The 18,766-nt window shown below is 35.3% G+C and overlaps 1 protein-coding gene across 1 annotated transcript in view; it reads left to right on the top strand.

Moving 5' to 3' along the window:
- The first annotated feature begins 17,157 nt into the window (after positions 1 to 17,157).
- The window catches only part of glp2r (glucagon-like peptide 2 receptor), a 16,935-nt gene continuing 15,326 nt past the window's right edge, over positions 17,158 to 18,766 (top strand). The window contains exon 1 of the mRNA XM_088323709.1: positions 17,158 to 17,232. Within this exon, the coding sequence (XP_088179835.1) occupies positions 17,158 to 17,232 (75 nt within the window). The remainder of the gene's footprint in view (positions 17,233 to 18,766) is intronic.

The raw sequence follows: 18,766 nt of genomic DNA, 5'->3' as shown, positions 1-18,766 counted from the left end.
TGAGAAACAAAAGATAAAAAGTCGTGAGAGAGGGGGAAAAGAAAGGGAGAGGAAGAAAGAAATCCAAAGAGAAATAGAAAGACAGAAGGAGAGGAAAAGCGCGAAGGGTATGAAAAAGGAAAAGAGAGAAAACGGAAAAAAAAGGAAGTTGGAGTAAAAGAGGTTAAAAGACACAGAGGAAGAGAAAAAGAGACAGAGTGAAAGAGACAGAGAAAAAAGGGGTGAGAGAGAGAGAAAAAAGGGGTGAGAGAGAGAAACAGAGAGAGAGAGAAAAGGGGAGAGAGAGAGAGAGAGACAGAGAGAGAGAAAAGGGGCGAGAGTCAGAGAGAGAGAAAAGGGGGGAGAGGGAGACAGAGAGAGAGAAAAGGGGTGAGAGAGAGACAGAGAGACAGAAAAGGGGTGAGAGAGAGAGAGAGAGAAAGAGAGAGAGAGAGAGAGAGACAGAGAGCGAGAAAAAGACAGAGAGAGAGAGAAAAGGGGTGAGAGAGAGACAGAGAGACAGAAAAGGGGTGAGAGAGAGAGAGAGAGACAGAGAGGGAGACAGAGAGAAATAAATACAACTACAGTGTCTTTGTGAGAGGCACCTTTCTTTGGCAACATCAAGTTGACATATTTCAACTTGCAGCTTGTTTTTCTCTTGCGCTTCTCTGAGTGTTGTCTCGCGGGCCGGATTCCATCCCTTAGCGGGCCTGATCTGGCCCGCGGGCCGCCTCTTTGACACCTGTGTGTTAGTACTATGTTATTGCTATGTTATATTATGTTATTACCAGGTTAAAAATATTATGAGTGGGGTTGAAATAGGCTCAGTTACCCACTAACCTGCCAATTGGAAACAAAAATTCATAGAAAATAACAATGACCCCGCACTGGAGAGCTATTTTCAGTACAGGCCCGCGGGCTACTGTCACTTTTTGCCAGTGATGGACCCATGTGGGGGAGGCGGGAACTCGAGGCAGCTCAAAACAGGGAGGGTGTTTAATAACCAAACAAGGACCAAAGTACCAAACAAGCAAGTGGGCACAAAGCAACTATCAAACAAACAAGAACCCCAAAACAAACCTGTAACTGGAAAAACGTAAGGAGTGGCTACTTAGGTGTTCTCAGAGGGCTCCATGTTCTTAACCCTGCCATAGATCCTCTTCCATAGGGTGCCAACAGACACAATACCTAGAGGACCACACCTGTTCATCAAAACCTGTACCTGATCCTAATCAGGAGAGCATTTAAAGCAGGGTTGTCAAACATGCGGCCCGGGGGCCGGATCAGGCCCGCTAAGGGATTGAATCTGGCCCGCGAGACGACGCTCAGAGAAGCGCAAGAGAAAAACGAGCTGCAGGTGGAAATAGGTCCACTTGATGTTGCCAAAGCCAGGTGCCTCTCACAAAGACACTGTACTTGTATTTCTTTCTCTCTCTCTCTCTCTCTCTCTGCCTCTCTCTCTTTCACTTTCTGTGTCTGTCTCTCTTTTTTTCTTTCTTTGTTTCTCTTTGTCTCTTTCTCTCTCATTGTCTTTTTACTTTCTTTTGCTCTCTCTTCCTTTCCTCTCTTTATCTCTCTCTCTAGGTTTCCCATTCCCCCTTCTCCCATTCTCTGTTTCTCTCCTTTTTTTTCTCTCCTTCTCTCTATTTCTATTTTGATATCTTTCTTTCCCTCTCTTTCTTTCCCTGTCTCATTAATTGTCTTTAGCTCTTGTTTCTCACATTTCACGTTCTCCCTCTTCTCTCTCTCTCTCTCTCTCTCCCTCTCTCTCCCTCTCTCTCTCTCTCTCTCTGTCTCTCTCTCTCTCTCTCTCTCTCTCTGTCTCTCTGCCTCTCTCTTTTTCACTTTCTTTGTTTCTCTTTGTCTCTTTCTCTCTCTTTGTCTTTTTACTTTATTTTGCTCTCTCTTCCTTTTCTCTCTTTTCTCTCATTATCTCTCACTCTAGGTTTCCCATTCTCTCCTTCTCCCATTCTCTGTTTCTCTCCTTTTTTTTCTCTCCTCTCTATTTCTATTTCGATATCTTTCTTTCTCTCTCTTTCTTTCCCTCTCTCATTAATTGTCTTTAGCTCTTGTTTCTCACGTTTCACGTTCTCCCTATTCTCTCTCTCTCTCTCTTTCTCCCTTTCTCTCTCTTTGTCCCACCCTCTTTCTTTTTCTCTCCTTCGCTTTGTCTTATTTTTTTCCCCTTTTTCTTTCTCTCTAATATACTAGTCCGGCCCCCGAGAGAATGTTTGTTCTATCATGTGGCCCCCGGGTTAAAATGAGTTTGACACCCCTGATTTAAAGGTATACCCAAATTGTAAAACATTCAAAATGTGAGAAAATAGTTTGTTTTTGCATAAAATCGATACATATTTCAAAGGTATGCTCCAATTTTTTTCCCAGATAATGCATTTTGAAGACAGCCTGTCTCGTCTTTGACTTCCTGAGCTGTGACATCATCACAGTAACACCCTTGCTAGCCAGTTACCATATTGTGTCTTAAGCCAAGTTTTGCTAGTTTTTGTGGAGAATGCATCGGCGTTGTGTCGCACGGAGAGTTGACGGGGGATATTCCGAATTTGGAACAGCGTGACCTGAAGCTCGCTCAGTGAAAATCTTCATTGCACTCAATAAATGTCGTCACGGGACCGGACCAGATCGGAGGCAGGAGGCAGGAAGGGTGAACTCATTCGCGTTAACGATCAGTTACTTTTATTAAGGAAATAAAAGTCGTCCAACACTCAGGGACAAAAACAAAAACAGGCTTACAGGCAAACAGGAACTCAGACTAGGAATTATCACAAAACAGGCTTTTACTCAGAACGGGCAAGTACAGTTTTCCTCAAGTCAAACAGAACAGAATAATGCAAAGTAATGTGATGAACCCGCAACCGGCAATCCCCAAAACCCGCCCTTAAGAAGCACACACGCAAATTAGAAAATCTGCTACAGCCGGTGCCGAGGGGGCGGGGCCAGCCGGTCGCCACGGCGACCATGCTGGACATAACAAATGTAACTTGTATTCAATCGTATAGAATCCTTTATAGTAAAATGTATCAAATCCTTCACTGTGCTGTGTCTGCTTTAGAAAACAAAACAGTAGGAATACATATTCCCGTTTTTTGCAATGATAAGAATGTAGAATGTGATCGTTTTTTTTCATTCTGAGTCATTCTGCCGTTGTTATCAATAACTCGACTTCATTTTCAACGTCCAACTGTCTTTTTCCATCCGAATATTCCCCAGAGGCCGTACCTGCAGGCATGCGAGAGCCAAACAGTTTACGCCTGTTTAGCTTTCTTGCTAGCGTGAAACCTCTCGGCTAAACATTTCTTCGCACATTTGTACGAGACGGTAAACAGTCGCAGCTGCAAACTCCGACGCGAGGCTCCTCCCACAATCTAATTGATGGTTCTTTGAGTTCATGTCTTCACAACAGGAAAACACGTCTGTTATCGAAACATCCGGATATGCTTGCTAGCGCTCGATATCAAGGGTGACTTCATGTGTTGTAAACTCAGATTTGACATGAGTTTTACCAAATATTTCATGTCTCCGGTATATTAGAGTGCATTGAAAAGGTCTCTCGCAGACTCCAACTGATTTTCAGCCTGTATCGCCCTGTATATGGCTCCATCCATCTTCCCATAACCTCTAACAATCATTCCAGTGCCTGCTGAAGAAAAGCCACCCCAGAGTATGATGCTGCCTGCACCATGTTTGACAGTGTAGATCAGGGGTTGGCACCCCATGACACCTATGAGGGGTTAACCAGTGGCACGCAAGCGCACGGCCAAATAATACAAATGATGTTTTTTTTTTTCAAAGCAAAAAAAAACCAAAAAGAGATAAAAGAGAAGCCGTGAGAGAGGGGGAAAGAAAGGGAGAGGAAGAAAGAAATCCAAAGAGAAATAGAAAGACAGAAGAAGAGAAAAGAAAGTGCAAAGGGCCGGAAGAGAGAAAGAGAAAGAGAAAAGAGAGAAAAGAAAAAATGAAGTTAGAGCAAAAGAAGTTAAAAAGACACAGAGAGACAAAGAGACAAAGAGAACAAATGAAGAGAAAAAGAGAGACAAGGAGAGTGAAAGAGACAGAGAGTGGGAGAAAAGGTGTGGAAGAGAGGGAGAGAGACAGACAGAGAGAGAGACAGAGGGAGAGAAATAAATAGTAGTACCATATAGTGTCTTTGTTCGAGGCACCTGGCTTTGGTAACATGCATGTTTTTCTCTTGTGCTTCTCTGAGTGTTGTCTCGCGGGCCGGATTCAATCCCTTAGCGGGCCTGATCTGGCCCGCGGGACACCTTTTGTCTTTTATTCGCATATTTGGTATTGGAGTAATCCAAAAGTAATTGAAAGTAATCCAGTTAAAGTAACCCTACCCAACCCTGGTCATAGGTTGCCGACCCCTGGATTAGATCATCGTGTCGAGCCAGCTTCGGTGGAATCCCTGAAATTTCCTAACCGAAACACTACCTACGATTTTTCTAAAAGCACTTTATTGGACATTGTAAATCACATGAAGTCCTCATGACGTCTTAACTCCACTGTAATCTTCCGGAATGCGACCTTGCATAACTTCTCAAACGATCAGTTTTCTTTCAACGTTTCTGAAGACCTTCTACCCCCAACTGATGGTCCTGCTCTGCTAAAACAGGCAAGGTATCGGACCGATACTGATACGAGAAGGATTCCTGAAGTTATAAACAGGGTTGGGTAGGGTTACTTTAACCGGATTACTTTAGCAGGAGAAGCCTCCTGATCTGACTCAAATACAGCACTTTCATTATCTGGTCACCGTTGTTTTTTGGTGTAAAGCAGGGGTGTCAAACTCATTTTAACCCGGGGGCCACATGATAGAACAAACGTTCTCTCGAGGGCCGGACTAGTATATTAGAGAGAAAGAAAAAGGGAAAAAAAATAAGACAAAGCGAAGGAGAGAAAAAGAGAGAGGGTGGGACAAAGAGAGAGAAAGGGAGAAAGAGAGAGAGAGAGAGAATAGGGAGAACGTGAAACGTGAGAAACAAGAGCTAAAGACAATTAATGAGAGAGGGAAAGAAAGAGAGAGAAAGAAAGATATCCAAATAGAAATAGAGAGGAGAGAAAAAAAAGGAGAGAAACAGAGAATGGGAGAAGGAGAGAATGGGAAACCTAGAGAGAGAGATAATGAGAGAAAAGAGAGAAAAGGAAGAGAGAGCAAAATAAAGTAAAAAGACAAAGAGAGAGAAAGAGACAAAGAGAAACAAAGAAAGTGAAAAAGAGAGAGGCAGAGAGACAGAGAGAGAGAGAGAGAGAGAGAGAGAGAGGGAGAGAGAGAGAGAAGAGGGAGAACGTGAAATGTGAGAAACAAGAGCTAAAGACAATTAATGAGACAGGGAAAGAAAGAGAGGGAAAGAAAGATATCCAAATAGAAATAGAGAGAAGGAGAGAAACAAAGGAGAGAAACAGAGAATGGGAGAAGGGGGAATGGGAAACCTAGAGAGAGAGATAAAGAGAGGAAAGGAAGAGAGAGCAAAAGAAAGTAAAAAGACAATGAGAGAGAAAGAGACAAAGAGAAACAAAGAAAGAGAAAAAGAGAGACAGACACAGAAAGTGAAAGAGAGAGAGGCAGAGAGAGAGAGAGAGAAAGAAATACAAGTACAGTGTCTTTGTGAGAGGCACCTGGCTTTGGCAACATCAAGTGGACCTATTTCCACCTGCAGCTCGTTTTTCTCTTGCGCTTCTCTGAGCGTCGTCTCGCGGGCCGGATTCAATCCCTTAGCGGGCCTGATCCGGCCCCCGGGCCGCATGCTTGACAACCCTGGTGTAAAGCGTCTTCCTGCATTGACAGGCAGTACGGTGTGACAATACTCATACTTAGGAAAACTGACTCAAAAATACTTCTACAGAAATACAACAAAAATGCTACACAATAACTACAAAACTATATATCAAATATAGTGCTTAAATACAGGGATCTCATATAGTATTTTGCTTTCATTCAGAAAATAAAAAAAATGTATAGAATTACTACAATAATACTAATACAGTAATACTATATTACAAAATACTACTGCAGAATTATTTACTCCAAAATACTACAAAAAGATAGTAATATTACAAAAACAAAAACAAAAACACTACTATGGAAATACTAAAAAAGTCTACAAAAATACTACAAAAATACTGCATTGGAAATACATCAATTATACTTCTACTGAAATACTAAACAATTCCAATACATAATACCGTAATACAAAAACGCACTAGAGAAATATTAATACAAAAATACTACTACAAGAGGTTTACCACAGAAATAATGCAAATTACACCTATTGCGATACTACAAAAATTCTCCTATGGAAATATCACAAAAATACTACCAAAATAAAACTACAGTCACACTGCACTACAGAAATACTACAGAAATACTACAGAAATACTACAGATACACAACAAACATTCTTATATGGAAATACGAGAAAAAACAACAGAGATAGTACAAAAATACTAAAAAAATGATATATCAGTAATACGACAAAAATAATACATTCATAAAGCCACTGCAATTAACACAAAAATACTACGAAAATACTACAGATATGCAACAAAAAAAATCTACTTTCGAAATACAACAAAAGTACGACAGAGATACTACAAAAATACTCCTATTTAAATACCACATAAAACTTTTTTTAGAAATACTACAAAAATACTACAGATATACAACAAACATTCTTAAATGGAAATACTACAAAATACAACAGAGAAAGTACAAAAATACTAAAAAAAATAATACTACAGTAATACTAAAAATACTATGATCATCAAACTACTGCAATCATACCAAATGACTACGAAAATACTACAGATATACAATTAAAAAAAATCGACTTTCAAAAAAAAACAAAGTACTGCAGGAATACTAATAAACTACTACTAAGGAAATACTACATCAAAACTACTTCAGAAATGCTACATAAGTACTACAGATATACAACAAACATTCCTAAATGGAAATACTACAAAATACAACAGGTCAAAACGGTTCAAAAATACTAAAAATATTGATATTACAGTATTACTACAAAAATACTATCATCATAAAATTACTGTAATAATACAAAAGTATTACAGAAATACTACAGATATAAAACAAAAATCTACTTCCGAAATACAACAAAAATACTACAGAAATACTACTGATATGCAACAAACATTCTGACTAGAAAATACAACAGAGATGGTCCAAAATTACTAAAATATAATACTACAGTAATACTACAAAAATACTACAAATATGCAACAAAAGTGTACTTTCGAAATACAACAAAAGCACTACAGAAATACTAAAAGAAATACTACTATTTAAATACTACATAAAAATTATTTTAGAGATACTACAAAAATACTACAAATATACAACAAACATTCTAATATGAAATTACTAAAAAATACAAAAGAGATAGCACAAAAATACTTAAAATAATAATACTACAGTATTACTACAAAAATACTATAATCATAAAACGTCTGTGAAAACACAAAAATTCAATGAAAATACTACAGATATACAAAAACAAAATCGACGTTGGAACTACAACAAAAGTACTACAGAAATACTAAATAAATACTACTATGGATATACTACATAAAAACTACTTCAGAAATACGACAAAAATACTACAGAAATACTATAGATATGCAACAAACATTCTGACTAGAAAATACAACAGAGATACTAGTGCAATCATACAAAAATTCTACAAAAATACTACAGATATGGATAAAAAAAATCTACTTTCGAAATACAACAAAAGTACTACAGAAATACTAAAAAAATACTACTATATAAATGCTACATAAAAAATATTTTAGAAATACTACAAAAATACTACAAATATACAACAAACACTCTAATATGGAATTACTAAAAAGTACAACAGAGATAGCACAAAAATACTAAAATAATAATACTACAGTATTACTACAAAAATACTATAATCATAAAACTTCTGTGATAACACAAAAATACAATGAAAATACTACAGATATACAAAAACAAAATCGACTTTGGAACTACATCAAAAATACTAAAGAATTACTAAAAAATACTACTATGGAAATACTACATAAAATGTTTTCAGAAATACTACAAAAATAGTACAGATATGCAACAAAAAGTCTACTTACGAAATACAACAAAAGTACTGCAGAAATACTAAAAAATACCACTATTTAGATTCTACATAAAAATTATTTTAGAAATACTACAAAAATACTACAAATATACAACTACCATTGGCCACTACAAAAATACTATGATCATAATACTACTGCAAAAATACCAAATGACTACGAAAATACTACAGATATACAACAACAAAATTACTACAAAATTACTATAATCATAAAACTACTGTGATAACACAAAAATACAATGAAAATACCACAGATATACAAAAACAAAATCGACTTTGGAACTACATCAAAAGTACTAAAGAAATACTAAATAAATACTACTATGGAAACACTACATAAAAACTACTTCAGAAATACGCCAAAAATAGTACAGAAATACTATAGATATAACAAACATTCTGACTAGAAAATACAACAGATACTACAAAAATATTTAAAAAATAATACTACAGTAATACTACAAAAATATTATATCATAAAACGACTGCAAAAATACCAAATGACTACGAAAATACGACAGATATACAACAAAAAATCCACTTTCGAAATACAACAAAATATCTTCTTTCAAAATACATCAAAAGTACTACAGAAATACTAAAAAAAAAAAAATACTACAATGGAAACACTACATAAAAAATATTTCAGAAATACGACAAAAATAGTACAGAAATACTATAGATATGCAACAATCATTCTGACTAGAAAATACAACAGAGATAACTACAAAAATACTAAAAAAATGATACTACAGTAATACTACAAAATTCTATGATCATAAAACGACTGCAAAAATACCAAATGACTACGAAAATACTCCAGATATACAACAAAAAATCCACTTTCAAAATACAACAAAAAAATCTACTTTCAAAAGACATCAAAAGTACTACAGAAATACTAAAAAAATACTACTATGGAAACACTACATAAAAATTATTTCAGAAATACGACAAAAATAGTACAAAAATACTATAGATATGCAACAATCATTCTGACTAGAAAATACAACAGAGATACTACAAAAATACTAAAAAAAATAATACTACAGTAATACTACAAAATACTATGATCATAAAACTACTGCAATAATACCACATTACCACAAAAATACTACAGATATACAACAAAAAATCCACTTTCGAAATACAACAAAATATCGTCTTTCAAAATACATTAAAAGTACTACAGAAATACTAAAAAAAAATACTACTACGGAAACACTACATAAAATGTCTTCAGAAATACTACAAAAATACTATGATCATAAAACTAATGCAATAATACCAAATGACTACAAAAATACTACAGATATACAACAAAAAATCCACTTTCGAAATACAACAAAATACCGTCTTTCAAAATACATCAAAAGTACTACAGAAATACTAAAAAAAATACTACTATGGAAACACTACATAAAAATTATCTCAGAAATACGACAAAAATAGTACAAAAATACTATAGATATGCAACAATCATTCTGACTAGAAAATACAACAGAGATACTACAAAAATACAAAAAAAAATAATACTACAGTAATACTACAAAATACTATGATCATAAAACTACTGCAATAATACCACATTACCACAAAAATACTACAGATATACAACAAAAAATCCACTTTCGAAATACAACAAAATATCGTCTATCAAAATACATTAAAAGTACTACAGAAATACTAAAAAAAATACTACTACGGAAACACTACAAAAAATGTCTTCAGAAATACTACAAAAATACTATGATCATAAAACTAATGCAATAATACCAAATGACTACAAAAATACTACACATATACAACAAAAAATCCACTTTCGAAATACAACAAAAAATCTACTTTCAAAATACATCAAAAGTACTACAGAAATACTAAAAAAATACTACTATGGAAACACTACATAAAAACTACTTCAGAAATACTACAAAAATAGTACAAAAATATAATTAAAATAACACTTAAAAAAACTACAGAACTTCGCTAAAAATCAGACCTCAGAAATACTAAAAATACCCCCAAAAAACTACAGTAATACTTCAAAACTAAATAACAAACGAAGTACTTAAAACAGGAACCTAGTATACTATTTGTGGTTGTTTCAAAACCAATTTGATGAAAGTAATCTATTTCAAAAGAAGTATAACATGACTCCAAATAGTTGTCCACCCCTGGAGTAGAACATGGAAGTACTTCTAGTAATTATAGGAATGATCAAGTACTAGGGTGTCCCAAATCTAATCTAATCTAATCTAATCTAATTCCTTGAAAAGCAAGCCCTTCGGAATCCAGCTATCGAGGATTTTCCGGGTCCAGGTTACGTAAACCCCGTGTGAGAAGAAGCAGGCTCATTCCACAGAGAAGGTGCAAAAGATGGATGAATGGTGGAATATTTCCAGGGAGTTCATTTTGAGCATGGGCGTCGGAGTATATTTTTATCTCTGTTTCTCCTCTTGCTCTCTTTCCTTCTCTCTCGTCTTGTCTCTTTTTCTCTGTCTTTCAATTCTCCATCTATCTTTCTTTGTCTTTCATTATTTCTCCTACTTTCACTTTCTTTCCTTCTCTTTCGCTCTTTTCTCCTGGTTCTATCTCTTTCTCTTTTTTCTTCTTTTTCCTTTCTTTCTTTGTCTCTCTCTCTCTCTTTCTCTCTCTCTCTCTAGCTTGCGCTCTATAATTTTCTTTTTTTTTCTTTCTATCTCTCCTGTTTTCTTTGTTCATGTTGTCTATTTTTCTCTCTGTTTTTCCTCTTGCTCTCTTCCCTTCTTTTTCATCGTCTCAATTTTTCCTCGTCTTTCAATTCTCCATCTACTTTTCTTTGTCTTTCGTTATTTCTCCTACTTTCACTTTCTTTCTTTCTCTTTCGCTCTTTTCTTCTGGTTCTCTTTCTTTCTCTTTTTCTCTTTTTTCTTCTTTCTCTCTCTGTGTCTCTGTCTTCTCTCTGTCTCTCTCTATCTCTCTCTTTCTCTCTCTCTCTTTTTCTCTCTCTCTCTCTCTTTAGCTTGCGCTCTATAATTTTCTTTTTTTTCTTTCTATCTCTCCTCTTTTCTTTTTTCATGTCGTCCATTTTCTCCCTGTTTCTCTTCTTGCTCTCTTTCCTTTACTCTCGCCTTCTCTCTTTTTCTTTGTCTTTCATTTACCCATCTACTTTTCTTTGTCTTTCATTATTTCTCCTACTTTCACTTTTTTTCCTTCTCTTTCGCTCTTTCCTTCTTGTTCTATTTCAATCTCTTTTTCTCTTCTTTCTTCTTTCTCTCTCTCTGTGACTTTGTCCTCTCTTTCTCTCTCTCCTTCTCTCTCTCTCGCTTTCTCTCTCTCTCTCTCTTTAGCTTGCGCTCTATGATTTTCTTTTTTTTTTCCTTTCCATCTCTACTCTTTTCTTTGTTAATGTTGTCCATTTTTCTCTCTGTTTTTCCTCTTGCTCTCTTTCCTTCTCTCTTGTCTTCTCTCTTTTTCTCTGTCTTTCAATTCTACCTGTCTTTCTCTTTCATTATTTCTCCTACTTTCACTTTCTTTCTTTCTCGTTTGCTCTCTTTCTTTCTTGCTCTATTTATTTCTTTTTTCTCTTATTTCTCCTTTTTCTCTCTGTATCTTTGTCCTTTTCTCTGCCCTTAGCTTTCGTTTGATCTTTTTCTCTTTCTTTCTTTTTGCCTCACATTTTCTTTCTTTCTCTCGTCCATTTTTCTCTCTTCTCTTGGTCTCTTTCCTTCTCTCTCTCCTTCTCTCTTTTTATCTATGTTTTAACTGTTTATATATTTTTCTTTCTCTTTCATTCATTTTCCATCTTTCACTTTCGCTCTCTTTCCTTCTCTCTCTTTCTCTTTCATTTTTTCTTCTTCTTTCACTTTCTTTCTTTCTCTATCACTTTCTTTCTTTCTCTTTTGCTCTCTCTCTTTCTCTCTCTTCCTCTCTCTTTCAATTCTACATCCCACCTGTATTTCTATTTCATTCTTTCTCCTTCTTTCTCTTTTGCTCTCTTTCTTTCTCTCTCTTTCTCTTTCATTTTTTTTCTTCTTTCACTTTCGTTCTTTCTCTTTTGCTCTCTCTCTCTCTCTTTCAATTCTACATCCCACCTGTATTTCTATTTCATTCTTTCTCCTTCTTTCTCTTTCGCTCTCTTTCCTTCTCTCTCTCTTTCATTTTTTTTTCTTCTTTCACTTTCTTTATTTCTCTTTTGCTCTCTATCCCTCTCTCTCTCTCTCTCTCTCTGTTTGTCTTTCCCTCTTTCTGTCTCCATCATTATCTTTCTTTGTCCTTTGTTATTTCTCTTTCTTTCTCTGTTATCTTTTATCTTCTTTATCTTTTCTTTCTATCTATCTCTTTATTTCTTGTTCACCCTTTTTCCTTCTCTCTCTCTCTCTCTTTCCTTCTCCTTTTCTCTTTCTTTCTCTCTCTCGCTCTACTTCTTTGTCTTTTGTTCTTTCTCTTTCTTTCTCTTTTTCTTCTTTCTCTTTTCTTTCTATGTATCTCTTTCTTTCTCTCCAGAAAAAAAGTAACCAGTCTTCCTTCTGCGATATCCCCCGACGGGAATAAAATCCAAACTGATTGCAAAATCAGAAGCACATAATAACCCGAGCCTCCCGCCCACTTTATTGAGCATTCAATCATCCGACAGGAAAATCCCATTTGTTTTCACATCGGAACGTACGATTGGGATCGGCATTCGGTTAGCGGAGGCGGCCATTTTGATCCGGCCTCTCTTTCGTTTATCACAGTTACAACTGATGGTGGCGCTATATCAACATCATCGTAGCACATTGCCCCTGAGCGCTGTCACATTCAATTGTTTAAACTCAAATTTAATACAATTCCAGGATGAGTTTGGAAATGATGGACTGGCTCATGAAAGGCATTTACTGCAGCGGTGGGCCGTCAGGGCCTACAAGGCCTTCTTTGCTGGCTTAAGAATGATCTGACTCGTGTGATGGAGTTAGATTTTTTTCCATGAATCGCTATTAAATTAATTCAAATTGTCTTTCAGCTTTTTTATTAGAGAGTATATTTTTTTTATGTTCATTTTCTTGTTTCTCCTCTTGCCCTCTTTCCTTCTCTCTCTCCTTCTCTCTTTTTCCCCTCTGTTTCAATTCTTTATCAACCTCTTTCTTTTTCATTTATTCTCCATCTTTGCCTTTTTTGTCTTTCGCTCTCTTGCCTTCTCTCTCTCTCTGTCTTTCTCTTTTTCTCTTCTTTCTCCTTTTTCTTTTTGTGTTTTTGTCTTTCTCGCTTGCTTTCTATCATTTTCTTTTTCTTTCTTTCTGTCTCTCCTTTTCTCTTTTTTCGTGATGTCCATTTTTCTCCCTGTTTCTCCTCTTGCTCTCTTTCCTTCTCTCTTTTTCTTCATCTTTCAATTCTCCATCTACCTTTCTTTCTATTTCATTATTTCTGATACGTTCACTTTCTTTCTTTCTCTTTTGCTTTTTCCTTCTTGTTCTATTTCTTTCTCTTTTGCTCTTCTTTCTTCTTTCTCTTCTTTCTTCTTTCTTCTTTCTCTCTCCCTCTCTCTCTCCCTCTCTCTCTCTCTATCTTTAGCTTGCGCTCTATATTTTTTTTTCTTCTTTCTGTCTCTCCTCTTTTCTTTGTTCATGTTGTCCATTTTTCTCCCTGTTTCTCCTCTTGCTCTCTTTCCTTCTCTCTTGTCTTCTCTCTTTTTCTTCATCTTTCAATTCTCCATCTACCTTTCTTTCTATTTCATTATTTCTCCTACTTTCACTTTCTTTCTTTCTCTTTCGCTCTTTCCTTCTTGTCCTATTTCATTCTCTTTTTCTATTCTTTCTTCTTTCTCTCTCTCTCTCTCTCTCTCTCTCTCTATCTTTAGCTTGCGCTCTATAATTTTCTTTTTTTTTCTTTCTACCTCTCCTATTTTCTTTGTTCACGTTGTCCATGTTTCTCTCTGTTTCTCCTCTTGCTCTCTTTCCTTCTCTCTTGTCTTCTCTCTTTTTCTTCGTCTTTCAATTCTCCATTTTCTTTTCTTTCTCTTTTATTATTTCTCATAATAATCATTTGCCCATTCAAGTTAAGTTAAGTCATGTTTATTTGCTATGCCCTTAATCACAAGGAGTCTCAAAGGGCTGCACGGACCACAGATTATTGCAAACTACAGATTATTACCATCCCCTGAAGAAAACCTGAGGAGATGCTTTCTTTCGCCAACAAATGTGGACCTCTCCACACGCTGAACCTGCTCAGTACCACATGCAGGTCTTTGGCACCCCCTAGTATCTCCCTGGCGCTTTTTTCCCAAAAAATTCATTTCTCTAGGACAGAACCGGAAACTAAATGCAGTTTTCCATAACGCCCACATGATGGCGGCAGAGTATCGTGTACATTAAAGTGCATTGAGTCCTTAATTCATGAAGTTGTGCAATAAAACAGCAGAATTATTTTTCAAAAATTAAAATTTGACGGCAGAAAACGTATTTGTATTAGAAATAAATGCATAAATATATAACATCAAAAAAACTTTATAAAGTACATTACTGTACTTTTATTTGTTAAACAAATACTTCAGCCAGTAATTTGAGTAATAAATAAATGATTAAACTATCAAATAAAGGTTTCTACTTCACTCGTTTTGACTATTGAAGGACATTACTTGTTGTCTGGGTCATAAAACTGCCTGGAGGCCTTCACAAGCAAATTTGAAGGCCCTTGTGGTTTAACATCAGTGTTCGATAAAGCTGTTCAAAGAGCCAATCAGATTTTGAGTTGGCGACATCGAGGCCTTCTTGCAGGCGTAGGGAAATATCAACTAGAGGGCAGTAATGCACCAAAGTCAAAAAATGTATTATTGCACTTAATTTTGATAACATTTCTTTATTTCACTCCACTTTTAACTCATATAAACTTTTTATGGAGGGGGAGGATAATAATAATAATAATAATAATAATAAGAAGAAGAAGAAGAAGAAGAAGAAGAAGGAGAAGAAGAATACAAAGGAGAAGAAGAAGAATACAAAGTAGAAAAGGGAGAAGAAGAAGAAGAAGACTACAAAGTAGAAGAAGAAGAAGAAGAAGAAGAAGAAGAAGAAGAAGAAGAAGAAGAAGAAGAAGAAGAAGACTACAAAGTAGAAGAAGAAGAAGAAGAAGAAGAAGAAGAAGAAGAAGAAGAAGAAGAAGAAGAAGAAGAAGAAGAAGAAGAAGAAGAAGAAGAATACAAAGTAGAAGAAGGAGAAGAACGGGAAGAAAAAGGACAAGGAGAATAGGGAGGAGAAGAAGAAGAAGAGGAGGAAGAAGAATACAAAGTAGAAGAAGGAGAAGAAGAATACAAAGTCAAAGGAGAAGAACAACAACAACAAGAATACAAAGTAGAAGAAGGAGAAGAACAGGAAGAAAAAGGACAAGGAGAGTAGGGAGGAGAGGAAGAAGAAGAATAATACAAAGTAGAAGAAGGAGAAGAAGAATACAAAGTAGAAGAATGAGAAGAAGAAGAAGAAGAAGAAGAAGAATACAAAGTAGAAGAAGAAGAAGAAGAAAAAGAAGAAGAATACAAAGTAGAACAAGGAGAAGAAGAATACAAGTAGAAGAATGAGAAGAAGAAGAAGAAGAAGAATACAAAGTAGAAGAAGGAGAAAAAGAAGAAGAAGAAGAATACAAAGTAGAAAAAGGAGAAGAACGGGAAGAAAAAGGACAAAGAGAATAGGGAGGAGAGGAATAAGAATAAGAATACAAAGTAGAAGAAGGAGAAGAAGAATACAAAGTAGAAGAATGAGAAGAAGAAGAAGAAGAAGAAGAATACAAAGTAGAAGAAGAAGAAGAAGAAAAAGAAGAAGAATACAAAGTAGAACAAGGAGAAGAAGAATACAAGTAGAAGAATGAGAAGAAGAAGAAGAAGAAGAATACAAAGTAGAAGAAGGAGAAAAAGAAGAAGAAGAAGAATACAAAGTAGAAGAAGGAGAAGAACGGGAAGAAAAAGGACAAAGAGAATAGGGAGGAGAGGAATAAGAATAAGAATACAAAGTAGACAAAGGAGAAGAAGAAGAAGGAGAAAAAGCAGCAGAAGAAAATAAACACTAATAATCACAGTAATACTTCTATTAATAATAATAATCGTGCAATCACGACAAAACTAGGGATCTTGATGAACAAGAATAAAACAATTGTTTTTGTCTCGTCATCACACTATTTTTACTCACAGTACCACGTTGTCCAATATTCTTCCGGCTGAACTCTTTCCCATAACGCTCCTATACAACATGGCAGTATGAGTAAAAATAGTGTGACAATGAGATGAAATAAATTGCCTATTCCTCTCCTCAATCCTAGTATCTAAGTGGTTAGGATTCAACGCACTCACCATCGCGACCCGGGTTCAATTCCCGTCGCACCCAATGCTGAGCAAACGAGGTCACCACGGTTTGTCAACTGATCAATCATTGTATAATTACAGTGATGTACAGTACTAGAGTAAAACTTCGGTATATCGCACAGTCATTGAAGTTTTTTGGGAGGGAAAAACGTGTTTTTTAAAATAATTATGGTATAAGTAAAATATTTATTTCAGTACGGCTCGGTACCAAAGGACCCACGGTACTGGTACCGGCCCGGCGGTTGCCGACTACTGCTCTACACTACAGTCTATTTTTCGGTACTTTTAAAAATGCGTATACTGATGAAAATACTTTTTATTTGCACGGAAAAAACGCGAGTTAATGGGTTCCCTCCGTCCGGATCAGGTTTCCCAGGACAACAAGGTTAGCGGACGGGGCCGCTTTCTGATTGGTTGACTCGGGACAGACCGGGAGAGGCTGGAATCCGTCATCTGATTTCTTAGCAGAACTCAAACCGCAGGCAGGACGCAAGGCAGGAAGGGAGAATGGATTTTTCGGACTGAACAATCAAAATTGGACCGAATAAGAAGTTTGTTTTCCTTTATGTTTGGATCTAGGACTTTATCAGGCCGCAGGATGCAAGGGAGGTGAAATTGAGTTCACCTGCGTGGGAGAAAAAAAGAAGAAGAATCCAAATGACGAACTTGTTGAAAAACGAATATGAATTCAGCCTGAGTGGTAATTTCCATGTCGCCATGGCAACCGCGTTGCTCGTCTTGAACCGAAAGACTTTTTCGACATGGTTCTTTTTTATCATCTCTAACCATCAGGTAAGGGATAGAAATCCAAAATATCGTGAAGGGAATTTATTTTTAAAATCTAAATCGTTTTTTTAGTTTATATAATCTAAAAAATTTATTAAAACAACAAAGTTTAGGTGTTTTTCCTGCAGTCCTTCTCATTTTTACGTAGTCTTAATTTCCGTTTTTCCTCTTTTTTTCTTTTAATTTATTTTTAATAAATATACATCAATATCAAATACTGTATTTTTGTTACTGGGAGGATTTTTAAAAAGAAAACAAATAAAATACGAAGAAACAAATAAAATACGAGTATCGTTGTTTCACGGTGGGACTGCAGTATCTCTAAGTGCCGCTAGGTGGGTCTCAATACCAAGGTTTATTCTTCGTAATGCATTTTAAAGTGTTTCTCTCGTTTATTCATACTAATTTGTGCGATTAAGCATATTTTTAGCGGGACGGTATTATTTTTTTTAATTTAATGTCCATCAGTATATAGAGTATTTGTCGTTTTTACACACAAAAGCGAATTTTCGTTCCATAGAAACGATTTCGTGTTCAAAACACACTTCAATTTGTAAGTAGAAACAAATCGGAATAAACAAATATATTTACCTCATGGATGGTTTTTCCTTATATGGGGAAAACCCCTGCACAGTCGGAAATCCCTCCGTATTTTGAGGACTATGAGATTTAAAATATACGAAATATTGCATAACTACTAAAGAAATACTACAAAAAACGACTACGGAAATACTACAAAATTACTAAAAAAATGCCACCAAAAACTACTAGGCAAATACGTCAAAACTACTAAAGAAATACTACAGAAAAACTACTACAGTGATACTGTAAAACAAAAATACTACTACAGAAATATTACAAAACTACTAAAGAAATACTAAAAAAAATACTCCTCCGGAAATACTACAAAACTACTAAATAAATACTACGAAAATACTACTATGGAAATACTATAAAAACTACGAAAGAAATACTACAACAATACTACTAAGGAAACACAACAAAATTACTACTATGGAAATACTACAAAAGTACTAGGGAAATACTACAAAAATGCTACTATCAAATACTACGGAAACACCACAAAAATACTAACACAGTAATACTATAAAACAAAAATACTACTACAGAAATAGTAGAGAAACACTTTTACAGTAAGCCTATTAAAACAAAAATAGTACTAGAGAAATAATGTAAAGCTACCAAAGAAATACTATTACGGAAATACTACAAAACTACTAAAGAAATACTACAAAAATACTACTCTGAAAATACCTCAAAACTACTAAAGATATACTACAAAATTGCTACTATGGAAATACTACGGAAACACCACAAAAATATTACTACAGTAATACTATAAAACAAGATGACTACTTCAGAAATATTACAAAACTACCGAAGAGAAATGCTACAAAAACACTACTATGGAAATACTACAGAAACACTACTACAGTAATACTATAAAACAAAAATACTACTACAGGAATATTACAAAACGACCAAAGAAATTCTACAAAAAATACTACTACAGAAATAC

The sequence above is a fragment of the Urocampus carinirostris genome, chromosome 19 (genome assembly GCF_059441175.1).
Source record: "Urocampus carinirostris isolate Australia breed hairy pipefish chromosome 19, RoL_Ucar_1.0, whole genome shotgun sequence".
NCBI lineage: Eukaryota > Metazoa > Chordata > Actinopteri > Syngnathiformes > Syngnathidae > Urocampus > Urocampus carinirostris.
Note: the sequence above shows the minus strand (reverse complement) of the source record. Positions and strands in the feature narration are given on the sequence as shown.